Below are 27,960 nucleotides of genomic sequence, written 5' to 3'. Positions count from 1 at the left end.
AGCATTGCTTTTCCTGCTAGAACATGCTTAAGTAAATGCCCAGCCATCATGAAAGCCAACAGAGAAATGAAGCGCCTTTTTGTGGGTGGCCTTGGCCTGGCCATTTCTGAGACAGACCTGCAAAATCAGTTCAGCAGATTTGGAGAAGTTTCTGATGTGGAGATCGTCACACGGAAAGATGAACAAGGTAAATATATAATCCTTCACTGGATAGTAAAAGGCAGACAGATATAACTTGGGTCAAATATTATAAAATACAGCAACCCGGGAGGTGAATGTTATCTCTCAACACTGAAAGTTATATGTGATGTCCTGGATTATGTGTGATAGGAAACGTGACCACAATTGATTTCTAAGTCAGAAAACTTGTAAAATGTTTGATTTCAGGACATCTTGGCTTTCATTTTTCAGAGTTAACCTTCTTACATTACATATCATCATAAGTAGAACATTACTAACATACAATCCAGATGATCCCGTAATTGATTACTTGCCCTTAATTGATTACTTGACTTTTAATATTTTTTATGTATCCAATGAAAAATAAGAATTTTAATTGAAATATTTCCAAGAACTAATTACATTTACATCGATCTTTGGGTAAAAGTTTAGACAAATGAATTTTTCTTTTTTTTTTTTTTTAGGAAACCCACAGAAAGTCTTTGCATATGTTAACATCAGAGCAGCAGAAGCAGATCTAAAAAAATGTAAGGTCCTTATGTATTTTCTGTACTGTTTGCTAGTTGGTATCACTGTGTAAATTTGAATAACTTTGGTTCTAAATCTAAACTCAACAGCCACTTAAAGTCATACAAATAACCAACCATGATCAAGAGAATTTTGGTGTCCAGCACCTTAGCAGGTTTAGGTCAGTTGCATTTGTGTTAGCAGACCCGTATCACATTGTTAGTGCATTTGCTCAAAAACTAGTATGCTTGGGCTGGGATATAGCTCAGTGGCAAAGTGCTTGCCTAGCAAGTGCCCAGCCCTGGTTTCGATCCCCAGTCCAAAAAGAACCCCCCCCCCCCAAAAAAAAAACCCTTGAAAAATATAGGCTAAGAGCTGGGTGCGGTGGTTCACACTTGTAATTCCAGCATATAGGAGGCTGAGACAGGGAGATTAAGGTTCGTGGACAGCCTCAGCTACTTAGTGAGGCCCTTTGCAACGGAGTGAGACCCTGTTTCAAAATAAAGAATAAGAAAATAGAGCTGGGGTATAGCTCGGAGGTAGAATCCCCACCTAGGTTCCATCCCCAGTACCGCAAAAAAGAAAAGAAAAGCCATTTCTCTCTGTGTCTCATTTTCTTCTACTTTCTTTGTATCTCTTTGTGATAAACAAGTCCAATTTTTTTGGCACTAAATAGAAAAAACATGCAGAAATTATTTTTTCATTACTATGTACTTGGGTAATAATTCTTTATCTTTTAGGTATGTCTGTTTTAAATAAAACGAAATGGAAAGGTGGAACACTGCAAATCCAGCTAGCAAAAGAGAGCTTTTTGCACAGGTAAAATTTGTTCCACATGGATTTAAATGCTGTTTTTTTTTTTTTTTTGCTTTATGTAGCCACTTCTATAAAATTATCAAGTAATATTAGCAAATTCACACAAGTGAAGCTGAGATTCTTCTCATCTTTGATTCTTTTTCATCCCAGATCTCATTGAAAAAGAATTCTGTACATTTACATGTATATATTTTAAGATATTAAAATGTATGTTGGGTTTTTTTTTTTAACACTACCATTTGTGGCAGTGTACCTTCCTTCCATCCTTTTTTTTTTTTTTTTGGTGGGTCTGGGAATGGAACCCAGGGGCATTAGACCTTCGAGCTACACCCCTGCCCTGTTTTTTTATTCTTCATTTTGAGACAGGGTCTCACTAAGTTGCGGTGGGCCTCACTAAGTAGCTGAGGCTGTCCACAAACTGCGATTCTCCAGTCTCAGCCTCCCAAATGTTGAGATTATAAGTGTGCACCACCACACCTGGCTCTCCTCCCTTCTTTTTAATACCTTTTAGTACAGTTTTAGAAAGTGTCTGTACCACTCTGTGATTGATTGTCTTGTCCCACTGATGGACATTTAGACTCTTTCCAGTTTCTTATGATGAAGATGATCCTCATGGCTGTGTCTTGTATATGTGCAAGTTTTCTTCTGGTATTTATGTCAGGAAAAGGAGTTGCTGCCAGGTGTGGTGGCATATGCCTGTAATCCCAGTTCTTGGGAGGCCAAGATGGGAGGATTGCAGATTCAAAGACATCCTCAGCAAGTGAGACTCTCATCAACCTAGGAAGACCCTACTTCCAAAAAGCTAAAATTGGGCTAGGAATGTATCTTGAAGATAGAATGTCTCTAAGTTCAATCCCCAGGTCCCCCCCCCTCCACACACACATAGCTTCAGCAACACAGTGAGGCCCTCTGCAACTTACTGAGATCCTGTTTCAAAATAAAAGACTAAAATATGGCTGGCAGTGTAGCTTGGTGGTAGAATGCCTCTGGGTTTCATCCCAAGCACCCCACCCATATACAAATTAGTCAATTAAATAAATAGAAGAACACAGACCGTTATGCTTTTTTTGTGTGTATATGTGGTACTGGGGATGAACCCAGGGGCATTCTACCTTTGAGCTACACCTCCAGTCCTATTTTTTATTATTTATAACAGGGTCTCATTGAATTGTGGAGGGCCTCACTAAGTAGCTGAGGCTAGCTGTGAGCTTGGAATCCTTCTGTCTCACCTTTCTACTGGGATTAGAAGCTTGCGCCACCACGCCTGGCCCATTATGCTATTAAAAAAGTTTTTAATCTTGTTTTTAATATCATAAAGCTAGCTGGGCATGGTGGCACACGCTTGTAATCTCTGCACTTGAGAGGCTGAGACAGGAGGATCGCGCAGGTTCGAAGCCAGCCTCAGCTACTTAGTGAGGCTCTCAGCAACTTAGTGAGACCCTGTTTCTAAATAAAATATGAAAAAAATGATATCATAAAGCTATTTATTTAGAGTCATTTTGAGGGAAAGTAATTGTTTTGCATGAGTGATCATTTATATTTTTCCTTTGGTTCAGGCTGGCCCAAGAGAGAGAAGAAGCAAAAGCAAAGAAAGAAAATTCGGCATCCGAAAATACCAACATGTTGGAAAAGATGGGAGGAGTGGATTTTCATATGAAAGCTGTGCCAGGGACTGAAGTACCAGGGCACAAAGTGAGTTTCTTCTGGTACCTGATCTGGCCCAGGAACTGAACATTTGGGACCAACTGATCAAGGGTATAGTGAGAAAGCCAGTTGCTCTGAAGCAGTTAACAAAGATCACATCTTACGATTCTAAAGGTGCATTTGCAACTCTTGGCTTAGCATATTTCTTCACTGTCTTATAGAGAGAGAAATCAAAACCCAGGAAAATGCTGTTTCTCAAGTAAAGTAACATAAGTGGTGAGAAATACAGGCAGGTCCCATGTTTGACTTTTTTTTTTTTTTTTTTTTGGTGGTACTGGGGTTCCTGGAAGCCCATCTACCTCCGGGCTACACTCCCAGACCTATTTTTTTTATATTTTTTTGAAACAGGGTCTCGTAAGCCAGCGCGGCTGGCTTCGAACCGGCGCGATCCTCCTGTCTCCGCCTCCCAAGCGCGGGGATTACAAGCGTGCGCCACCACGCCCGGCCCATGTTTGCCTTTTAACAGTTGGTTTTTTTTTTTTGTTTTTTTTTTTCCAGTACTGAAGATGGAACCCAGGGCCATTTTACCTCTGGGCTGCACCCGTAGTCCTATTTTTTTTTTTTAATTCTTTATTTTAGAAACAGGGTCTCACTGAGTTGCAAAGGGCCTCACTAAGTAGCTGAGACTGTCTGTGAACCGCGATACCCTTGTATTAGCCTTCTAAATGCTGGACTTACAAGTGTGTAATTCCATGTGTGTGCCACCATGGAACCCAGAGGCATTTGACCTCCAAGCTACATCCCTTGCCCTATTTTTTATTCTTTATTTTGAAACAGGGTCTCACTAAGTTGCAGAGAGCCTCACTAAATAGCTGAGTCTGTCCATGAACCGCGATCCTCCAGTCTCAGCCACCACGCCCAGCTATCAAGAACCCTAATTTTATTATGGAAAACTAAACTCAACAGTAATAATAGCCCAGTATAACTTCAACTATTTAAAAAATATATTTATGAACTGGGCGTGGTGGCGCATGGTTGTAATCCCCGCACTTGGGAGGCTGAGACAGGAGAATCGCACAGGTTCGAAGCCAGCCTCAGCTACTTACTGAGGCTCTCAGCAACTTAGTGAGACCCTGTTTCCAAATAAAATATAAAATGGGTCTGGGAGTATAGCCCGGAGGTAGAAAGCCTCTGGGTTCTACCCCTAGTACCACACACACAAAAAAATAAATAAAAAATATATTTATGGCTGGGGATCATGGCATTGTACCTATTATCCCATTATTTGGGATGCTGAGACAGGAGAGCTGCAGGATCAAGGCTAGCCTGAACCATTTAACCAGACCCTCAGCAACTTAGACCCTGTTTTAAAATAAAGAGTGAAAAGGGCTGGGGGTGTAGCGTGGAGGTACAATGCCCCTGAGTTCAATCCTGACACGCAGTTCCGAAAACATATGTGTTTATGTATTGTTATTCATTTCTATTTGTGACATATACTGTAAATATGTTGTTTTACTTTCAGAATTGGGTTGTGAGTAAATTTGGAAGAGTCCTACCTGTTCTTCATCTTAAGAATCAACATAAACGTAAAATATCCTTTGTGATTAGCCTATCACTATAATTATTCTTCGCTACAGTGATGGGTATGTGCAATATGCATATATAATTTCACTGCATTTTTTCAATTTCTGGACAAGGTAAGATTTATATACCAAGCCAGGTATGATGTGCATGCCTGTAATTCTAGTACTTAGGAGATTAAGACAGGAAGATCCCAGGTTCAAGGCTAGCTTCTTCAGCTTAGCAAGAACCTGTTTCAAAGTAAAAAATAAAATATGGCTGGGGGTATAGCACAAAGGTAAATGCCTCCAGGTTCACTCTCCAGTACCAGTAAGAGTAATTACCTGCATATGTAAAACATTTAGTGAATAAAAAGAGAATAATAAGAGACTCAGACAGGTAAGTAATATGCATGATGTCACAGAAGAGCAAGAGAAGGAGGGGCCCATTGTTAAGAAGGCTTTAGAATTGAGATGAGTCTCCAATTCTTAAATAGTAAGCCACATGCAATGTTACATGCCTATAATCTTGGAGTCCTGAGATAGGAGGATCACAGGTTCAAGTTCAGCCTCAGCAACTTAGTGAGACTTGAGACTCTGTTTCAAAATAAAAGGGCTGAGAATATACTAGAATGCCCCTAGGTTCAATCTCTAATACACAAAAAAAGAGGAAGATAATAGAACATAAGCAAATAGAGCCGGGCACGGTGGCACGTACCTGTAAGCCATCCTGTTCTAGAAGCTGAGGCAAGAGAATCACAAATTTGATGCCAGCCTTGGCAACAAAGCTAGACCCTGTCTCAAAAAAGTAAAAGGGACTGGGGATGTGTAGGTCAGTAGTAGAATGCCCCTGGGTTTAAACCGTGTTTCTATTAAAAAACAAAATGCAAACAGCTAAGGGAATGGTAAGTAGAGGAATGGTATGCACCTAGGATAAACACATTCTCATGCCTGTTTAGCCAGGTCACATTGATGTTGAAGAGCTGCTGTTAGTCTTCTGTCAGAGGCTGTGTCTGTATTATCAGAGGGTTTGCTTTATTATCTCTATAAAAAATAATTTCTGCCCACTGACAATTGTGGTTCTTGGTTTTAACTATGGAAATACAGTGGAGAGCTTGATTTCATAGACACCAGAAGGTTACTAGGGGAGTCCTCATTTTGTCTGATAGAAAACTGAAGGTAAGATGAAGTAAAAGACTTGCTTAAACAGTACTTAGGTGTCGTGGTGCACATTCTAGTACTTGGGAGGCGGAGACAGAAGAATCGCAGTTGGGAAGCCTGTCTCAGGAACTAGTGAGGCTCTCTCCAACTTAGCGAGACCCTGTTCCCAAATAAATATAAAAAGCACCGAGGTAGAATTCCCCTGGATTGGATCACTAGTATCATTTAAAAATATATAAAATATTTTTTCCCCACAAGATTGATAGGCTTCTATCACACACAGTGCTTTTGCTTTGTTCCTTGACTCTGGGTAACATCATGAAATATGATCCGTCAAAATACTGCCACAACCTAAAGAAGATAGAGGATTTCACAAACACCATTCCCATAACTAGCCTCACTTGGGAATTGAAAGGAGGCGATGACCCCATGAGTAAGAAACGGCGAGGAGAGTTCTCTGAATTTCGTGACCCTCCGAAGAAGATGTTAACAGTGCAAAAGGGCCAGGGTTCTGTGCCAAGTCCAAGGACCAGTCAAGTAATGGAGAATCGCATGTCAACACAGCATAAAGTGTTTTGTGACTCAGTTACCTCAAACTCACCCCCTGTACCTAATAATGATTCTCAGAAACTTCAAAAACTTCAAAATAGACTTCTTCAGACATCTGGCCTGGAAAATGCCAGGAAGAGAAATAGCATGTCTGATGATGATATTGATTCTGAAGACGAGTTAAGAATGATGATTGCAAAAGAGGAAAACTTATGGAGAAGTACCCAGCTCACAAGAACTGAATCTGAAAGTGATTCCTTTGAAGTTGTAAAGAATGACTTTGAATCCTCTTTAGCAGGGCTAGGTATTTATGATGTCTCTTGCCACATTAGTGAGGATTTGGGAAATGACCGTGAATATGATTCAGGTGACACAGATGAAATCATTGCAATGAAAAAAAACATTGGTAAGGTCAAAAAACATGCAGAATTTTCACAAACAGGAAAATCTATTCCCAGGAAAGCTTTGAAAAAGAATGAGCTTTTCAATCATTGTATTAAAGTACAAAAAAGAGAAAGCAACAAAGAGTCAGCCCTTTGTCATGGAATGAAGCCTCTTAGTCGTGAGTCTCCGCCTGAGTCCAGTAGCAGTGATGATGAAGAGTCTGAGGGAGATGAGGAATATAAAGCCATGATGAAACACTGTCCCCGTGTCAGTCTCACGTTGGCCGATTTGGAACGGTTGGCTGGCAGTGATCTTGAGGTACCAGAAACTGTCGCCTGCCACAGGGTTGACAGAGCCTCCAGGGGCCCCAAGACTCCCCAGAGCCGCTGCCAAGGCCAACAGTGCATTTATCCTGAAGAGATTGTGGCTTCCCTTTTAGAGGAAGAGAATACCTGTGCTAAACAGAAACCCAAGGAAGATAACGTAAAGCCCAAATTCCAGGCATTCAAGGGAGTAGGCAGTCTTTATGGAAAGGAATCTGTGAAAGAACCCTTGAAAGAGGGTGTTTTCTCTAACAACGTTAATGGAGAACAGAGTTCCTCCAAAGTAGAGGATCATGGTAGCATTTGCTTGGGAAATGGATCCCCACATGCTAATGGTTCATCAACCAAACAGATGTCATGGCAATGTGCAAAGAAGCTGCCCAGCCCAAATCACATTCAGCCTCAAGAAAGACAGTTCCCCTTGGAGACGCCGGATCACGGGGTAGTATCCCCAAACAGTTCAGAAAAGAGAGGGAGAAATTCTGTTTCCAATCTCTTGCCATTAAAAGGTAAAAAACCCTTAAATCATAGTGTAAAGATTCACGAGTTAGGCTTTGACAAAGACAGTTGCCATAGTACCAAAAAGACAGAAGAAGCTGCAGAGGAAGAGAAGTCTGATCCTGGCAGCGTCGCATTTCCTGAGAAGTTGCCCAAGTTCTTTGCCAAGAAAGATACTCGGGAAAGCACAACCGATTTCTCCGTTTCTCTTGGTCATTTGTCGAATGGGAATGCCAAGAATAAGCACGCGGAGGACAATCAGAAGCGACTGGCAGCCTTGGAGGCACGGCAGAAAGCAAGAGAAGCACAGAAGAAGCTGGTGCACACCGCGCTGGCCGACTTGGTGAGTAAACTTTCAACTGTAGATTGACAGACACTTCCAGAGTCCGGCTTTCCTTCCCACACAGGTAGATGTGCCTCCTTAGAGCTAATGCTGTTTCATCTTTTGTGTTCTAGAGTTGGTAAACTCTAGAAACATTTATCCTGGTAAGTATTTAGTGTATCGCAAAGGAAGTAAAATTGGAAAATTAAATATTCATTTTTACTGAAAACATTTTTTTCTTTTTGTGGTACTGGTAATCGAACCTAGGGGCATTCTTCCTCTAAGCCACACCTCAGCCTTCTGTTTTTGCTTTGTTTTGAAACAAGGTCTCTCTAGATTGCCGAGAGTCTCACTGAGTTTCTGAGGCTGATCATGAACCTGCGATCCTCAAGTCTCAGCCTTAAATACTGGGATCACAAGTGTGCGCCATCATGCCTAGCTTACTGAACACATTTTAAAATTTATTTAAAATTTTTAAATTTATTTAAAATTTTCTTCAGGAGCTGGAATGGGAACTTTTTATTCAAGAGCTCAGTCGTAGAATACCTGCCTAGTATACATGATCCTTAGCCACACACATCCCTAAGATTAAGAATTGATTTGTCAGCCAGGCGTAGTGGCGCATGCTTGTAAACCCAGGATTTGGGAGGCTGAATCAGGAACATTGCAGTTCGAGGATAGCCTCAGCTATTTAGTGAGCCTCTTTGCAACTCAGTGAGACTCTTTTTCAAATAAAGAATAAAAATATAGGGCTGGGGGTGTAGCTCAAAGGTAGAATGCCCTTGGGTTCCATCCCCATTACTGTAAAAAAAAAAAAAAAAAAAGTGATTTGTCTCTTGCCAAAGCTTGCTAAGATTTCCTGTTATGAGCTTTTGTCATTCCTTTAATGGTCCATCTTTTTTTCATATTATTAAATGAGGAATTTACTGTACTTCATCCTAAGAGCACCAGGTAGAGAACACATTTTCTAAACTAGATCTAGGAGGTAGAATGTGGAATTGATCTGTCCTTCTTGCCTATGGCTATCCACTGCTTAATGATTTTTAAAAATGAGACTAAAGCCAGTCATAGTGGTGCATATTTGTAATCTCAGCATTTGGGAGGCTGAGAAAGGAGAATCGCAGGTTTGTGGACAGCCTTAGCTACTTAGGCTCTTTGCAACTCAGTGAGACTCTGTTTCAAAATAAAGAATAAAAAATAGGGCTGGGATTGTCACTTGGAGGTAGGATGCCCCTGGGTTCCATCCCCAGTACTGCAAAAAAAAAAAAAAGAGACTAAAAGCCAAATCCCACACATATCGTCCCCCCAAAAAGAAGAATAAAAATAAAGCTGTAAGATGCCCCAGATTACTCTCCAGAACAGAGCATTGGCGTAGCTTTACCATTCATATTGGTGCATTACAGTTAGCATGCCTGGCTCTGAATTACAGTGTTTTTGAAACAACACAACAAATACTAGTACTGATCATTTTCCTGACAGTGTATCATTACTCAGAATTAACTAGTATTGGGAGGGGAAAGGGGCCATCCCTTTGGGCCTTGTCTCACAAGAGTGCATGTGGGTAGGTGCAGGGCATTTGTCATTATTGCAGAAACAAATTTTAATTTTTAATCGAATTTGAATTTTAATTTAAACGAATTTTAATTTTAGTTTGATTTAAACATTGCCCTTAGTATGATGCTAACACCAGCTGTGCAGGTAGGGCTCTGGAGAGATGTTCACAGCAGCACACACCTGCAGCTCTTCTTTGATTCTGGAGGCTCCAGGGCAACCAGTATTGCTTCATCAAACACATTCTTTTTTGGTGGTACTGAGGGTGGAACCCAGAGGCTTTCTACCTCCAAGCTAGACTCCCAGACCTATATTATATTTTATTTGGAAACACTAAGTTGCTGAGAGCCTCACTCAGTAGCTGAGGCTGGCTTTGAACCTGTGTGATCCTCCTGTCTCAGCCTCCCAAGCGCTGGGATTAAAAGCGTGCGCCACCACACCCGGCTCATCAGACACATTCTGTAGGCCTTTCTTTGTGAGTGCAGAACAGTCCACATACTTGGCAGCCCTCAGATCGCGGACTAGGTTTTCAGCAGTGTCTGGAGTGATAGGCCTCTGTTTGTTCTTGACAAGTTTCTCAATAATAGAGGGCTCATCTCTGAGATAAAATTGGGTCCCAACAAGCAAGAAAGGGGTCTTTGGATAGTGGTGAGTTATCTCAGGCACCCAGTTTTCTTTTACATTTTCAAGTGAGGAAGGAGAAACCACAGAAAAACACACTAAGTATACATCTGTGGATAACTCAGCGGTAATAATCTGTCATAATCCTCTTGACCTGCAGTATCCAAAAATCCAAAGATATATGACTCCATCAATCAAAACTGTGATAGCATAGTTATAATAAACAGTTGGTACATATTCAGATGGGAATTTGTTGTCACGTAGGAATTCAGGACGAATGTTTTAAATTGTTTTTTTTTGGTGGTACTAGTGGTAGAACCCAGAGGCTTTCTACCTCCAGGCTATACACCCAGATCTATTTTATATTTTATTTGGAAACAGGGTCTCACTAAGTACTGAGAGCCTCACTAGGTAGCTGAGGGTGGCTTCGAACCCGTGCGATCCTCCTGTCTCAGCCTCCCAAGCGCAGGGATTACAAGCGTGCACCACCACGCCCGGCACAGAAATAGTTTTATACCCACTTTAAATATTTCGAATTTAATGCTGACCTCAACTTCTCCAAAATAAAATAAAAATATTTTTGTTTTGAAACAGGGTCTCACTGAATTGCAAAGGACCTCACTGAGTAGTAGCTGAGGCTGTGTGCAATTTGTGATCTTCCTGTCTCAGCCTCCCAAATGCTAGGATTAAAAGTTTTGCCCTTTTTTTTTTTTTTTTTTTTTTTTTTTACAACCATGCGCCACCACACCCCGCCAAGTTTTGCCATTTTAAGCATGGCTAGTCGGGATTTTTTTTTTTTTTTTTTTTTTTTTTTTGGTACTGGGGTTCTTGGAAGCCCTTCTACCTCTGGGCTACGCTCCCAGACATATATATATATATATGTAATCCCCAAGTGTGGGGATTATAAGCGTGCGCCACCACGCCCAGCTAGGCTAGTCAGGATATTAAAGCTCCCCACCTGAATCTGTTTTGAAAGTATAGTTCCCCCTCATTATTCATACTCCCATCATCACCTATTATGTTAGAAACTAGAGTATAAATAGGGAAAATCAGTTTCATCACACCTCTTACAACTGCTCTGTATTTACCAGAGGGATCTAGCAGGCTGAATATGTGTGTGTGTTTCTCCATGGTGCTTGGCCTTGTGGGCAAGTGTTTTATAATTTCAAAAGACCTGTCTGATGCTGCACTTTGTTGTTAAATGTTACTATCAGACTTTTTTTTTACATGCTGAAGATATACTGCTTTTAAATGTTCTACTTTATTTATGAGATTATTTGGGATGTATTATTTATTTATTTATTTGTGGTATCAGGAATGGAACCCAGGGGCTTTCTACCTCTAGGCTACACTCCTACACATATTTTATATTTTATTTGGAAATAGGGTCTCACTGAGTTGCTGAGAGCCTCACTAAGTAGCTGAGGCTGGCTTCGAACCCACGTGATCGTCCTGTCTCAGCCTCCCAAGTACTGGGATATTAAGCATGCGCCATCACGCCTGGCTGAGATGGATTATTTAAATGAATAGTGATATTTTGTACAATTATGAATGTTGAAGATTAAATAACACTTAAAAAAAGAATGGGTTTTGAATAACAGGACAGAGATATATCTGGCTTGAAGAGTCTAAAACATTTACTCTCTGGCCCTTTTTAGAAGAAGTTTGTCAACTTCTGTTTGGAGAGATTCAACTGGGCATAACTAAAAAAAAAAAAAATAGAATAAGTCAAATGTGGACCATGAAGAGCCTTTGGGTGATCAGGAGCCAGAATCAAGGCACAAGGGAGGGAATAGATTTAAAGGTACCAAGAAGGTCAAATTGGCTTGGCGGGCAAAGGATGTGGAGGGAAAGGGCTCGAGTTTCTGTCTCGTGTGATTAGCATATGGTAATGGCATTTTCTAAGCAGGAAAGGGGTGGGAAGGAAATGGGGCAGGAAAAGGAGATGAAGGGCTTGGGCACGTTCAGCATGAAGTTGGGCTGTCTTAGGAGTGATGCTTCTGGTGGCCTCCCTAGGATGGCCATCGTGAGGATAAGCCGACGCACATCATCTTCAGTTCCGACAGTGACGGCGAGGCGGAGGGTCCATCCACTCGGGAGCACAGCAGTGCAGGAGAGGAGCTGACACAGGTAAGATGTTCCAGACATCCTGGTGGACATTCATCTCCTTTTTTCTTTCCTTTTTTTTTTTTTTTTTTTTTTTAGGTGTTGGGGATGGAACCCAAGGGTATTCTACCTCTGAGTGACACCCCTAGCCCTATTATATATTCTTTTTGTTTTTGCGGGTCTGGGGGTGAAACTCAGGGGCAGCGACCTCCAAGCTACAGTCCCTGCTCTATTTTTTATTCTTTATTTTGGAACAGGTCTCACTGAGTCGCAAAGGGTCTCAATAAGTAGCTGAGGCTCTCTGTGGACCACGATCCCCTGGTCTCAGCCTCCCGAATGCTGGGATTAAAGCGTGCGCCACCACGCGTGCTGCAGATCCATTTCTGTCCATTGCACTCCAGGACCTACACGCAGCTCCCAGTGCGACCTGAAATGCTGATTGCCTCAGTTAGTAAAGCTTCTGTTTTCATCTCTGTGACAGGAATCCACGAGTAAAGCATCTGAGAAGCTGTTTGACAGTACTGATGATGAGGAATCGAATTCTGAGGGAGACATTGACAGGTTCAGAATTAAACCTCAGTTTGAGGGCAGAGCTGGACAGAAGGTTAGTAAATACTAAACATGTCTAAGTACTAAGCATGGCTTACTTTTCAATTAGCCCTTATGTAGGTGAATGCAGTCAGGCTATAACCCGTTCATTGCTGGGTGTTTATTGGGAGGCAGTCATACCCTGGGAGGTTCTGCAGATGTTAATGATGTGAACTCGGTTCAGGGAGGCGCACCTGCAGAGTTCTCTTTAGCAGCAATGTCCTGGGAATGTGCCTGTTTCCAACCATGTATGTTTCCTCTCTGTAGCTCCTGGACTTACAGTCACACTTCGGCAGTGATGACAGGTTCCGCATGGACTCTCGGTTCCTAGAGAGCGATAGTGACGAGGGACAGGAAGGTAAGTACTTTATTGTCCAGCTGGTCCCGGTGTCAGCTCTGGGGTCTTGCAGGACCACGCTGCATCCTGAGACCGTGAACGGAGGAATTTCTGAACAAATGTTACTTAACCTAATACTTCTTAAGTTTCTTTGTATACCTACTTATTGGTAAAAAAATATATATATATATATATTTTTCTTTTGTAGTACTGGGGATGGAACCCAGGGGCGTTGCATTTCTGAGCTACCGCCCCAGCCCTACTTTTTTTTTTTTTTTTTTTTTTTGGTGATACTGGGGTTCCTGGAAACCCTTCTACCTCAGGGCTACACTCCCAGACCTATTTTATACTTTTTATTTGGAAACAGGGTCTCTTAAGCCAGCATGGCATAAGAATGATCCTGTGTGATCCTGTCTCCGCCTCCCAAGCGCGGGAATTACAAGCATGTGCCACCACACCCGGCCCAGCCCTACGTTTTAATTCTTTATTTTGAAACAGGGTCTCACTGAGTTGTAAAGGGCCTCACTCAGTAGCTGAGGCTGTCCGCGAACCATGATTTTCTGCTCTCAGCTTCCCGAATGCTGGGATTACAAGGTTGCACCACAACGCCTGGCTAAAAATATTATTTCTTGAATCTGCTCAATAGGATAGAATAGATAGGATCTAGCAAAGATACATCCCATTAGAATGAGAGAGGAAGGTGTGGGTTCCTCTTTGGCAATCCCTGTCAGTGGTTCTGCAGATTCAGGTTGGGCTACAGAAAACAGTTAAATCAAATGCAACCTCCCTAGTGAAAGAATCTTTGTCTTCTCCTGTGTGCCAGGTGCCTGTGTTCTGAACGGCACGCATCACTGAATGCCATGTGGTGCGTCCATCCTGACCTGGATGGTTCTAGGAGTGATGAACTGTCAGAAGCACCCTAACCCGACTTCCTTGGCATTCTTTTTTTTTTTTTTTTTTTTCGGTACTGGGGATGGGACCCAGGGGCATTCTATCTTCAAGCTACACCCTCAGCTCGATTTTTTATTTTTTTATATTTTGAAACTGGGTCTCACTGAGTTGCAAAGGACCTCACTAAATAGCTGAGGCTGTCCACAACTGTGATCCTTCTGTCTCGGCTTCCCAAATGCTGGGTTTATAAGCGTTTTCAAACAGAGTGTTGCTAGGTTGCTGAAAATCTTGCTAAGTTGCTGAAGTTGCTCTCAAACCTGCAATCCTGTCTCAGCCTCCCAAGTACTGTGACTACAGGAGTGTGCCCCATGCCTAGCTTAGCCTTCACTTGTTACATAGTTATTTCCCAAATTTGGATTTTTTTTGCTCCTTGCTGTTCTCTGTGTCTTCTGTGTCTCACACGGGCTTTCCTGCATTTGTACTAAAGTTCAGGCAAGTGCAAATGTTATTTCCCTCTCTCCTTAAAGCAGACCATTCTCTCTGGGTTGATGCTGCTTCCATCTTTATGCCCATCTGACATAGATCCTGAGAGCCAGGTGTTTGGCCCACACTTGTAATTCCAGTACTTGGAAGACTGAGACAGGAGAATCACAGGTTCATAGTCAGCCTCGGTAACTTAGTAAGGCTCTCAGCAACCTAGCGAAACCCTGTTTCTAAATAAAAATGAAAAATTAGGGTAGAGGTATAGCTTGCAGGTAGAAGAAGAAAAAAAAAATGACCTTTTTTTTTTTAAGTACTGGGAATTAAACCCAGGGGAGTTCTACCACTGAGCTACACTCTAAGCCTATTTTATTATTAATATTATTTTTTGGTGGTACCTGGGGTGAAACCCAGGGGCTTTTCTACCTCCGGGCCATACTCACAGATCTGTTTTATATTTTATTTGGAAATAGGGTCATACTAAGTTGCTGAGAGCCTCACTAAGTAGCTGAGGCTAGCTTTGAACCTGTGCCTCCCAAGCACTGGGATTACAAGCATTTGCCACCACGCCTAGCTCTTTATTTTTAACTTTTTTTTTTTTTTTTTTGGTGGTCCTGGGGTTCCTGGAAGTCCTTCTACCTCCGGGCTACATTCTCAGACCTATTATACTTTTTATTTGGAAACAGGGTCTCTTAAAGCCAGCACAGCTGGCTTTGAACCTGCGTGATCCTCCTGTCTCCACCTCCCAAGCGCAGGGGTTACAAGTGTGCGCCACTACGCCTGGCTTTATTTTTAATTTTAAAACAGAGTCTCAGCTGGGCTTGGTGGCGTACGCTTGTAATCCCAGCATTCGGGAGGCTGAGATCGGAGGATCGCAGTTCGTGGACAGTCTCAGCTACTTAGTGAGGCCCTCTGCAACTCAATGAGACTCGGTTTCAAAATAAAGAATAAAAAATAAGACAGGAGGTGTAGCTTGGAGGTCGAATTCCCCTGGGTTCCATACCCAGACCCGTAAAAAAAAAACAGAGTCTAAGTTGCTAGGTAGGCCTCTACCCTGTGATCCTCCTATCTCAGTTACCCAAGTATTGGGACTATAGGCATGCTCCACTGTGCCCAGCTCTTTGCCAGGTTTTTGTGCTACTCTAGGTTGAACCTAGGGGCCTTCTACCTCTGAGCTACACCTCCAGCCCTGTTTTATTTTTTATTTGGAAACAGCATCTCACTAAGTTGCTGAGGTTGGCTTTGAGCCTGTGAGCCTCCTGTGTTAGTGTCCTAAGGACTGGGATTACAGTCATGTGTCACCAACCATCCAGTTTCTCTACCTTCTTTGAACCCTTAAAAACTTGGGGGCTTCTCTGTAAAGAACCTAAGTCAGTATTATATTTTTGTTTGTGTTAGATGAATCTTTACTCTCTGTAGTATGTGAAGAGAGCCTTACAGGCTTGGATTTCTGTTCTTCAAACTAGTTATTTAATTGTGTTCTTCAAAATTTGTTTCTAGTAGCTGAGGGTGGCACTGTGTAGAGTTCCATGATCCCTTATGCATGTCGGGCATGTGACTTTCTTTCTGCAGTACTTAGTACTGAATCTAAAGACTGAAGCCAAGCTAGGCCTGGTGCCACACGCCTGTAATCCCAGTACTTGGAAACCTGAGACGAGGATCATAGGCTCGAAACCAGCCTCAGCAACTTAGTGAGACATTAGCTTAGCAAGACCCTGTTTCCAAATAAAACATAAAATAGGCCGGGCGTGGTGGCGCACGCTTGTAATCCCCGCGCTTGGGAGGCAGAAACAGGAGGATCGCGCAGGTTCGAAGCCAGCCCCGCGCGCTGGCTTAGGAGACCCTGTTTCCAAATAAAAATGTAAAAATAGGTCTGGGAGTGTAGCCCGGAGGTACAAGGGCTTCCAGGAACCCCAGTACCACCAAAAAAAAAAAAAAAAAAAAACATAAAATAGGGTTCGGTGTGTAGCTCAGAGGTAGAATGCCCCTGGGTTCAATCTCCAGCACCACACACAAAAAAGACTAAAGCAGGCCAGGTAAAGTGATGCAAACCTTTAACCGCAAAACTTGGAGACTGAGGCAGGAGGATCACAGGCTTGACTCCAGCACTGTTAACTTAATGAGACCCTGTTTCAAAATAAAAAATAAGTAGGCCTAGGGGAGTAGCTAAGTGGTAGAATGCCTGTTGGCTCAGTTCCCAATACTGAACACATAAAAAAGACTAAAGTGTCTGTCTATTGGCATATCACATCAACAGTCAGTAAAATTACTATTTTTTTTTTACTATGCTTGTCAGTTTTGGACTTAAATGTAATATGATTACATTTTTAGAATATTAAAAAAAATCTGAGTTCGTAATCACTTTAATTAACTAATTTATATTTGTAGTGCTAGAAATGGAGCCCACAGGCATTCTAACTTGAGCTACACTCCCAGCCCCTTTTATTTTTTATTTTCATACAGGGTCTCATTAAGTTGCTAAGGATATATCTAAATTGCTGAGGCTGGCCTTGAAGCTACAATCATCCTGTCTCAACCTCCCAAGTACTGGGATTACAGGTATGCACCACCATGCCAAGCTTTATTTACATATATTAGTACTATATATTGAACCCAGAGGCAATCTACTTCTGTGCTACAACTGCAGTCCTTCTTCCCCTTTTAACCTTGAAACAGGGTCTCACAAAGTTGCTGAGGCTGGCCTCAAACCTGTGTTCCAGCCTCCCAAGTATTTAGATTAGCGGTGTGCACCGCTACACCCAATACTTTGGTTTTATAATTAGTTTCTTGCTTTATTACATTTTTCAGTCTTTATCTTAAAATTTTTAGACTTTTGCTGGATGCAGTAGAGTATCCCTTTTTTCTCAGCTATTCAGGAGGCTGAAATGGGAGGATTACAAGTTCCAGGCAAGCCTGGGCAATTTTGTGAGGCCCTGTCTCTAAATAAAAAAGAAAAAAGACTGGGGATGTAGCTCAGCGGTAGATTACTTGCCTATGATGTGCAAGGCCTTGGGTTCAATCACTAATACCAAAGAGGGGGAAAAAACGGAAACCATGAAGTCCAGACTGTAAATACATTGTGATTGGTGGTCATGCAATTTCTGAATTTGCTATGGCATGAAGGTCTTGTTGATAGGGATCCTACCAAGATGTGGTCAAACTTTTCTTCTATCTTGATGGAAGTATTGAGATTTCTCAACCTATGTTTGTTGAGAAGTTACTAATTACCCTTTTTCCTTAAAGAGGTAAATGAAAAGAAAACTGCTGAAGAAGAAGAGCTTGTTGCAGAAAAAAAGAAAGCCTTGAATGTTGTGCAAAATGTTTTGCACATCAACGTAAACAACCCTACAAACAAAGGATCAGTGGCTGCTAAGAAATTTAAGTATGGTTTATTCTCTTGTATTTTACTTTGCTATAAATGCCTTCTTAAACTCAATTTAAAACTACATTGTTAGCTGAGCATGGTGGCACATGCTCGTAACCCCCGTATTGAGGAGGCTGAGACAGGAGGGTCGAAGGCTTAGGGCCAGCCTCAGCTACTTATTGAGGCCTTTCACAACTTAGTGAGACCTGTTTCCAAAAAGATAAAATAAAATAGGTCTGGGGTTGTTGCTCAGGGGTAGAATACCCCTGGGTTCAATCCCTAGTACCACACACACATAAAAAATCTCAAAAGTAGAGTTTATATACATTTATGGTAAAATCCTCTAACACCCTGGTTTTCTCCTTTGGTGGTATGTACATTAGTCTTGGTGGGTTGAGGATGCTGTCGGTCTTTTGTATTCGTGCTCTGATTTGCCTCCTCCAATCTCCCTTCGTACACAGGGACATCGTCCACTATGATCCAACGAGGCACGACCACGCCACTTACGAGAGAAAAAAAGACGATACACTAAAAGAAAGGTCAGTTGATACTGCTGGGATTCAGTGTTTTCAGACTCCACTGAAGCCCTATTAGAGGAATTGAGGTTTCTTAACTAAGGGACCTTAACTGAGATTCTGTTTCAAAAGAATAAAAGATAGGGCTTGGGGTATAGCTTGGAGGTAAAATGCCCCTGGGTTTCATCCCCAGTGCTGCAAGAGAGAGAGAGCAGAGACAGACAGACAGACAGACAGAGGGAGGGAGGGAGGGAGGGGAGGGGAGGGGAGGGAGATCGGTAAGTTAAGTGCATGCTCACGGGGTGGAGAAATGGACTTGCACCTCTCAAAATAAGTGTGAAGGAATTTTGGGACCAATTTTGAAACCACCATGTGCTGGTTCAGTCTTAATGGCTTGGAATTGTGTGCATGGCACTTTATTGTGCAGCTGAGTTGCTAAGTCGCAGGACTTTCTTAATTCTATCAAGGTTGTTCATATGAAGTATCAAGAGTTTCTCTCTTTGTAGTGAGATCAACCATTAAGATAGTTTTTGAGGACATCCTCTTCCCTTAGTACAGGAAGAAAGATTGATTTAGAGGGTAAAAGGTAGGAGAATATGATTCATGATTAACATTTGTATCTGTTTGAAATAGGTTTATGTAGAAAATGTTTATTGGTCAAGATTATGTGTGGATCTTCTTAATTGTTCAGAGGTTTAAAGTTATCCCAGGAGTTTACTTTTTCTGATTCTTAGAAATCTTCCAAAACTCTTTGTGATATGCATTATCCATAAATGTCATTGCAGTAAAGCAAAACGAAAGAAGAAAAGAGAGGAAGCTGAGAAGCTACCTGAGGTGTCTAAAGAAATGTATTATAATATTTCTATGGATTTAAAAGAAATATTCCAAACTACAAAGGATCCTGGTGAAAAGAAAAAAACCAGGCCCTGGAACGAGGATTGTGGCGACGAGGACATGCAGGCCGCTGCAGCTCTGACAAGTCCGGCCGAGCAGCCCAGCGGGTTCACCTTCTCTTTTTTTGATTCAGACACTACAGATGTAAAGCAAGGTACTTTTCTTTTTTCTCTACTTTTTTATTTGTGGCAGATTGAACTTAATTGAGTCTCTGTTAAGTGTAACGGACTATTATTTGAATAAAAGATTCTTTGATGTAGATAAACAATATGAGATTCAGTGTTACATGACCATAAATGTGATGCTCTCTTTAAGGTGTGAAACTATTTTTACATTTAAAGAAGTAAACTTAGAGTTAGCTACCATGTGAAGAGGAGAAGCTAGAGATAAATGCACTCTATTCTTCTTATGTTACATAAAAAGCCTTGAAGAGCCAGGCATGGTGGTACATGCCTGTAATCCCAGTACTTGGAAGGCTCAGACAGGAGGATTGTAGGTTAGAGGCCAGCTTCAGTAACTTAGTGAGACTCTCTTTCAAAATAAAAATAAAATGGGCTAGTTGTGTAGTTCTGAGGTAGACTACCCCTGGGTTTAAAGAGTTGGGTGTGGTGGCACACACTTGTAATCCCAGCATTTGAGAGCCTAAGATAGGAGGATCATGGTTCGCGGACAGTCTCAGCTACTTAGGCCTGTTGCAACTCAGTGAGATCCTGTTTCAAATAAAGTCTAAAAAATAGGGCTGGGAGTGTAGCTTAGAGGTAGAATGCCCCTGGGTTCAATCCCTAGTACCACAGACAGACAGACAGACAGACAGACACACACACACACACACACACACACACACACACACACACACAAAATGGTTCTTTTTTCTTTTTTTAATTTTTAAAAATTTTTTTTATTTTTATTTTTTTCTTTTTCTTAAATACAGTTGGAGATGCTATTACTTCTGGAAAGCCAATATTGTATATGATAAGAGAAAGAAAGAAAGAAATAACCTTGCCTTTATACAAATATGTCATCAATATACCAGTTATTTTAAAATTGAGCCTTGCAGATTTCCCAGAACCTATGGAAATGTAAATGTGAATTTTCTTTCTTTTTCTTTTTCATATTCTAAGGGAGTTACCTCTGAGGGATAACAGAGGCCACAGGTAAAAAAAAAAAAAAAATCTGTTCTTTAGAAGGCTTTCCATGCAGTGTTTAAGATTTTTGTTTTTAAGTTTTATGGACAGTCGGTGTAAAAAGCAGCACGAACTATCCAGAAGAATGCATGCACAACTAATCACTGATTCTACTTTTAAAAATTGCACTTAAAATAGCATCCACATATTTAGCGGTTTCATATCAAATGTCAGCTCTGTGATACTCCCAAAGGAACTACAGCTGTGTAATATTTCAAAAATCTTAAATTAAGATGCAGTATACCACATACTCTGCTTACTTTATGTTTTGTCTGCCTTGTCCATTGGAGCAGCAAAGTGAGTCCTAAATGTTGAATAGAGTTGATGCGAGTATTAACTGTAAATCTTCTGACTTTGCCCCATGAGATGGCTCCTAGACACCAGAAACCTAAAAGGTTGTTTAAGTAGTTAGGATATTTTGGTGACTAATGAGGTGATTGTCCGATTGTCCAGCCCTTATAGCAGTAGCTTTTCCAGCAGTTCTAGAAAGAGGTTTTGGGAATTGAGAACATAGAGTCATTTTCTCTGGTTTTACTGCATCATGTTACGCTTTAGGCTTTTTTTTTCCTCCCCTTTGGTACTGGGGTTCGAACCCAGGGACAGTCTACCTCCAAGCTACACCCTCAGATGTTTTTTTTATCCCCCAGTCTGGGGATGGAACCCAGGGGCATTTGACCTCTGAGCTACACCCCCTGCCCTATTGTTTGTTCTTTATTTTGAAACAGGATATCACTAATTTGAGGCTGTCCATGAATAGTGATCCTCCTGTCTCAGCCTTCTGATTGCTGGGGTTACAAGTGTGCACCACCACGCTTGGCTCCTCAGCCCTATTTTTTATTCTTTATTTTGAAACAAGGTCTCACTGAGTTGCAAAGGGCCTCACTAAGTAGATGAGGCTCTCCAGGAACCTGCAATCCTCCTGTCTCAGTCTCCCAAATGCTGGGATTACAAGCGTGGGCCACCAGGCCTGCCTTTTAGTCTTTTCTTGGTAGCACAGGTGTAATGGTTATTTTATCCATTTTTTTTAACTTTGTTGTTCATTAAAAAAATCTTTAGGTTTTATGTATTTCATATTATCCTTATTCATTTATTCTAGCAGTATCAAAATTAAGACAGGCCAGGCATGGTGTCACACACCAGTAATCCTAGTATTTGGGAGGCTGAGACAGGAGGATGGCAAGTTCCAGACCAGCCTCAGCAACTAAATGAGACTCCATTTCATAATAAGAAATAAAATAGAGCTGGGAGTGTAACTCAGAGGTAGAATGCCACTGGGTTCAATCTTCAGTGTAGCTTCCTTCAGTATTTGAAAAAAAATGACACTACTTATTTTATCAGCTGAGTTAGAACTCGGTGTCAAGGCACTGGGTTTGATTCCCAGCATAAGGAAAGAAGGAACCGAGGAAGGCAGTTAAAAAAAAAAAAAGGAAGAAAAAGAGAACAAAAGGATACTGCCCATTTTAGTTATTAATATAATGGAAGTTTGGGCGTGTGCATGGTGAGGTTGTGCTCAGAAGTACTTCGGAACTCATTTGCAGTGCTGTCACCTTTTTTGCCATGATATAGAGACCTATAGAGTTGAGACGGTGAAGCCCGGGAAGACTGCCTGGCATGCAGACCCTCGCTTTCAGGACAGCAGCTCAGAGGAGGAAGATGCCACGGAAGAAACAGATCACAGAAGGCCCAGCTCTGGGTAAGCAGTTGGTTTGAGTACAGGTTTATTTCACAATTTGTAAAATCTGAATTAGACAAGTTGTAGAAGTATTTTGGAAGTATGTAGGATTCTATTCACAGGAAAACTTAATTTTTCTCACCTCCTTTAGCAGATTCTCTAGTGTTTTTCTATTTATTTGTTTTTTCATTTATTTATTTTATGGTACTGGGGATTGAACCCAGAGACATTCTGTCTCTGTGCTACACCTCCAGCCATATTTTATATTTTATTTTGAAACGGTCTCACTAAGTATAAGAGGACCCAGCTAAATTGCGGAGGCTGGTGGCCAAACTGCGATCCTCCTGTCTCAGGCTCCTGACTACTAGGATTACAGCCATGTCCCACCATGCCCAGCTTCTCTAGCCTTTTTATAATGCAGACTGTCATTTTTCTCTTGACATTTTCTAAATTTTTTTTAAAATTTTTTAATTTTTATTTTTTTGGTGGTACTGGGGTGGAATCCAGAGGCTTTCTACCTCCGGGCTATACTCCCAGACCTATTTTCTATTTTATTTGGAAACAGGGTCTCACTAAGTTGCTGAGAGCCTCACTAAGTAGCTGAGGCTGGCTTCAAACCTGTGTGATCCTCCTGTCTCAGCCTCCCAAGTGCGGGGATTACAAGCGTGCGCCACCACGCCCGACTTCTCTTGACATTTTTGAAGAGCATTGGGTGGGAGATGAGTGCCCAGGGAAGTGAGCTTGGTGCGCCCTGACGTTGCAGGGCCTCCCTGTGGGAACGCTGGCAAATTGTGCCACGATGGTGGGAGTGAGAGCAAGTTCAGCCAGAGTTGGGAGGATCGGAGTTCTGCTTAAGTCCTGATTGTCAGGCTTCAGATAGAAGAAAACAGATTTGCGTTTAGAGAGAGGGCAGGGTCATTCTAACTTAGGGAAAAGGAGCAAATCACAGAGCAGCTTTTTATAAAGAAATAGTTCATATTTTCAGTCTAAATATTTCTTCTTAAATATTTAAAGTAAGCCGGACATGGTGGTGTATGCTTGTAATCCCAGTACTTGGGAGGCTGATATGAGGTTTGCAGGGTTGAAGCCAGCCTCAGGAATTTAGCAAGGCCCTCTGCAACTTAGTGAAACTCTATTTCCAAGTAAGAAAATCAGGTTGGAGGTATAACTTCAAGGTAGAATGTCTCTGGGTTTAATCCCCAGTATAAAAAAATATATATGATTTAATATATATTTATATATATATACTCACACACATATACATTATGTATGAATATATATTATATGCAATATATATTCAAAATTTTTATAATTTTTCAAAATAAAAGTGTGTGTGTATATGTATGTGTAATATATATATATATATATATATATATATATATACATATATATATATATATATAGATTCAAAGTAAGTCCAAGTGTGGTAGTGCATTCTTGTAGGAGAATGGCAAATTCAAAGCCAGCCTCAATAATTTAGACCCTTTTTCAAAACAAAGAGCCGGGCATGGTGGCGCATGCTTGTAATCCCAGCATTTGAGAGGCTGAGACAGAAAGATCACAGTTTGAGGACAGCCTCAGCTACTTAGTGAGGCTCTTTACAACTCAGTGAAACCCTGTTTCAAAATAAAGAATAAAAAATAGGCTGGAGTGTAGCTTAAAGGTAGAATGCCTCTGGGTTCCATCCCCAGTGTTGTCAAACAAACAAAAAAAAAACAAAAAAATAAATAAAATAAAAACTAAGCCAGGCATGGTGGCAGTGTATACCTATAATCCTAGTACTTGGAAAGCTGAGACAGGAAGATCACAGATTTGAGACAGCGTCAGCAATTTAGCAAAACTCAGCAACTTAGCAGGACCCTGGTTCAAAATAAGAAAAAGAAAAAAAAAAAAAAAGGGATGAAGCCAGATGTGGTGGGCACGCTTGTAATCCCAGCATTCAGGAGGCTGAGACCAGAGGATCGCGGTTCACAGACAGCCTCAGCTAATTAGTGAGGCCCTCTGCAACTCAGTGAGACCCGGCTTCAAAATAAAGAATAAAAAATAGGGCAGGGGGTGCAGTTCGGAGGTAGAATGCCCCTGGGTTCCATCCCCAGTACTGCAAAAAGAGAAGAAAAAAAAAGACTTGAATGTGTAGCTTTGAGATAAAATAAATGTTCCTGAGTTCAATCCCAAGTACCATATACACACATAAATAAGTTAAGTAATCGAATAAATAAATAAGAGGGAGGAGACACCTGGAGATGCAGCTCAGAGATCAGAGGCCTCTGGGTTCGATCCCCAGTAGCACCAAAAAGTAAAAGGAAGCTGGGTGTGGTGGCGTACACTTGTAATCTTAGTACTTGGGAAGCTAAAACAGGAAGCAGAAGGATGACAGCCTCAGCAAATAGTGAGACTCTCATCGATCTAGTGAGACTCTGCTTCAAAATACAAATAAAATAGGGCTGGGGGTGTAGCTTGAGGATAGATGCCCCTGTATTCATTCCGCAGCACTACAATAAATAAGTCAGCCAACCAACCAACCATCCTACCGTCTGACTTTCCCTTCTCTTTTCAGAGGAACACCAGTTCTTGAACAGGAGACCACTAGATTTTTCTTCTTCTCTAAGAATGATCCAAGACTTCATGGTAAGTCCATTTCCATTAAATGTATCCTTGTAGGGAACCGCACAGCTGTCAGCATCGTGCTGTCTGTTGGCATAACTGGCATCTGACACACTGTCATGTGGTTTAGCCCTCTCCTGTTTAGACTGGCACATGTTGACTTGTGATGCTCGCAGGGACCCAGCATTCCTCAGTCACTGCGTTCATCAGTCATCAACAGGGGCCTGTCTTATTATACTAATTTGCTTATCTAGCAACATACAAAACCCATATATTTGGGCATGGTGGTGCATGCTTGTAATCCTAGTACTTGGGAGGCCAAGACAGGAGGACCACAGGTTCACTGACAGCCTCAGCTACTTAGTGAGGCCTTCTGCAACTTAGTGAGAGCCTGTTCCAAAAATAAAGAATAAAACATAGGGCTAGGGGTGTACCTTGGAGGTAGAAGGTCCCTGGGTTCAATTGTTTTTTTTTTGTTGTTGTTGTTTTGTTTTTTGGTACTAGGGATTAAACCCAGGGGCCTTCTACCTTCAAGCTACACCCCCAGCCCTATTTTTTATTTTTATTTTAAACAGAGTCTTGTTAGGTTATGAGAATATCACTACTTGCTGAGGTTGGCTTCAGACCTGAGATCCTCATATCTTAGCTTCCCAAGTAACAGGATTACAAGTGTGCACCATTTTTCCCAGCCCTGTGTTTTTGTACTCTTAAAGTACATGTGGAAAATCAGAAACTGATCGTGAACTTCTTGCTTCTTGGGATGGAACCCAGGGGCATTCTTCTTCAGCGCTACACCTCCAGCCCTATTTTTCATTCTTTATTTTGAAACAGGGTCTCACTGAGTTGCAGAGGGCCTCACTAAGTAGCTGAGGCTGTCCGCGAACTGCGATCCTCCGGTCTCAGCCTCCCGAATGCCGGGATTACAAGCGCGCGCCACCACGCCCGGCTTCAACTTCTTATTTCTTAAAGCAAGCCGAGCACAAACAAAAGCAGTTATGTTAATGGTAAATGATATATAAATAGTAACATTCTAGCAAGACTACATTTTTATTTTGTAAAAAAAAAAAATAGGATATTTATTTTTTAAAACATTGTAAAACAATTTTTTTTTTTAAGCTAGGCATGGTTGTGCATGTTTGTAATCCCAGCATTTGGGAGGCTGAGACAGGAAGATCGCAGTTCGTGGACAGTCTCAATTACTTAGTGAGGCCTTTTTCAACTCAGACCCTGTTTCAAAATAAGGAATGAAAAGTAGGGCTGGGGGTGTAGATTGGAGATAAAATGACCCTGGGTTCTATCCCCAGTTCCACAAAAAGCAAACATTTTTTTTTCTTTTTTTCTATAATCCTCCTGACTTAACCTCCCAAGTAAAGGTGTGTGCCACAGCACGCAGATAAACATTTTGTAAAAAATTCAAAAAACAGTCTTGACTAGAATTGGAGACCTTGGTAATACCAATACTATTATTATTTTCATTTTAATAGTAATTTGCTGCCCTGTATTTCTTGTTTTCCTGTAGTAGGTTCTGATTCATTCTGGAGAGGTGTGGGAAGTAATGTTAGCAGGAATTCTTGGGAGGCCCGAACTAATAACCTGCGTCTGGTGAGTAATTATTTCTCCATATTGATTGTCTCTTAAGTATAGATAGGATAATATCTTTGGGTTAATGTTTACCCTGAGTGTAAGAATAACAGGAATAAGGTATAAACATTTGGACAGGATTGTGACTGAGGACATGAGGTAAACTCAGAATTACAGTGCTTTAGGGAACTTAGTGTTTAATTCAACCCAGGACTGGTACAGGTAAAACGACTGAAGACTGGATCTTTTTTGGTTTTTGTTTTTATGATACTAGGGACTGAACACAGGAGCATTTTACTTCTACACCTCCGCCATTTTATTTTTTGTTCTGAAACAAGTTTTGGCTAGGTTGCTAAGAATAAGACTGGCTTGGGGGAACTACTCTTCAGAGTGTAGGTAGGCTCCTTGAGTAACAGGAAGTCAGGCAGTTTTTAAAAACTAACCTATCATTTCGTAAGGTGTAAAGCCTAGCAGTGAAATAGTTCCCGTCATCCCATTAGGCACTTCTAAAATGGGATAACCTAAATTTCACCATATGATTATTGAACACTTTGAGAACAACTTGCATCTATTGCTAACAATAGCTTTTGTTTCTATGATTTTTCTAGGATTGTCGGAAGAAACATAAAGAAGCCAAAAGGAAAGTGAAAACAAAACAATAAAAATCGGCATTTCTTTTGATGCTGAATGTGACTAAGGCTAACCAAAGGACACTGACTCAGAATGGTTTACCTGACAGATGAAGTTCAAAGGAGAAGAAGATTCAAAATCTGGCTGATGGAATACCACTCTGGCGGCCATCTTTTTCTGCGGAATGCCTCTCTTTTTGTGCGTCATAACACACACTTGTAATCCCAGTATTTGGAAGGCTGAGACAGGAGAATGGCAGGTTCAAGGCCAGCCTCAGCAACTTAGCAAGACCCTATTTTAAAATTAAAAACAGAATAGCCAGGCTGGGCCTGGTGGCTCAAGCTTGTAATCCCTGCGCTTGGGAGGCGGAGACAGGTGGATCACGCTGGTTCGAAGCCAGCCTCACTGGCTTAAGAGACCTGTTCCCAAATAAAAATATAAAATAGGTCTGGGAGTGTAGCCCAGAGGTAAAAGGGTTTCCAGGAACCCCAGTACCACCAAAAAAAAAAAAAAAAAAAAAAGTCTGAAAATAGTCGGGCATGGTGCTGCATGCTTGTAATCCCAGTATTTGGGAAGCTGAGACCAGAGGATCAGAGGATCATGGTTCTTAGATAGCCTCACCTACTTAGTGAGGCCCTCTGCAAGGTAGTGAGACTCTGTTTAAAAAAAAAAAAAAATAGCCGGGCGTGGTGGCGCACGCTTGTAATCCCAGCATTCGGGAGGCTGAAACCTGGAGGATCGCGGTTCGCGGACAGCCTCAGCTACTCAGTGAGGCCCTCTGCAACTCAGTGAGACCCAGTTTCAAATAAAGAATTAAAAACTAGGACAGGGGGTGTAGCTCGGAGGTCGAATGCCCCTGGGTTCCATCCCCAGACCCGCAAAAAAAAAAAAAAAAAAAAAATATAGAGCAGGGGATATAACTCAGAGGTCAAATGCCCCTGGGTTCATTCCCCAGACCTGACCAAAAAAAAAAAAAAAAAAAAAGGCTAGGGGTGTAGC

General features: G+C 41.5%; 1 protein-coding gene and 1 pseudogene across 2 annotated transcripts; one reads left to right on the top strand and one right to left on the bottom strand.

The window, feature by feature from the left end:
- Positions 1-33: 33 nt before the first annotated feature.
- NOL8 (nucleolar protein 8) lies at positions 34-26,993 on the top strand (the record flags this gene model as incomplete). Its single annotated transcript, XM_080709008.1, has 16 exons — positions 34-187; positions 645-707; positions 1,428-1,506; positions 3,060-3,195; positions 4,670-4,733; positions 6,151-7,964; positions 12,132-12,245; positions 12,703-12,825; positions 13,077-13,167; positions 17,761-17,899; positions 18,343-18,420; positions 19,182-19,444; positions 22,041-22,167; positions 24,704-24,774; positions 26,273-26,352; positions 26,940-26,993. Exons 1-16 carry the CDS (start codon positions 49-51, stop codon positions 26,991-26,993), a joined length of 3,435 nt encoding a protein of 1,144 aa, XP_080565134.1. The 5' UTR covers positions 34-48.
- Positions 9,662-10,394, bottom strand: LOC308272583 (cell division control protein 42 homolog; annotated as a pseudogene). The gene is made up of 2 exons: positions 9,954-10,394; positions 9,662-9,739 (listed from the first exon to the last, which is right to left on the bottom strand). The product of its transcript is annotated as a cell division control protein 42 homolog (transcript).
- Positions 26,994-27,960: the final 967 nt, after the last annotated feature.

The sequence above is a fragment of the Muscardinus avellanarius genome, assembly GCF_963383645.1.
Source record: "Muscardinus avellanarius genome assembly, chromosome: 13".
Lineage (NCBI taxonomy): Eukaryota > Metazoa > Chordata > Mammalia > Rodentia > Gliridae > Muscardinus > Muscardinus avellanarius.
The sequence above is the reverse complement of the archived record's forward strand: the minus strand, read 5'-3'. Positions and strand labels throughout refer to the sequence as shown.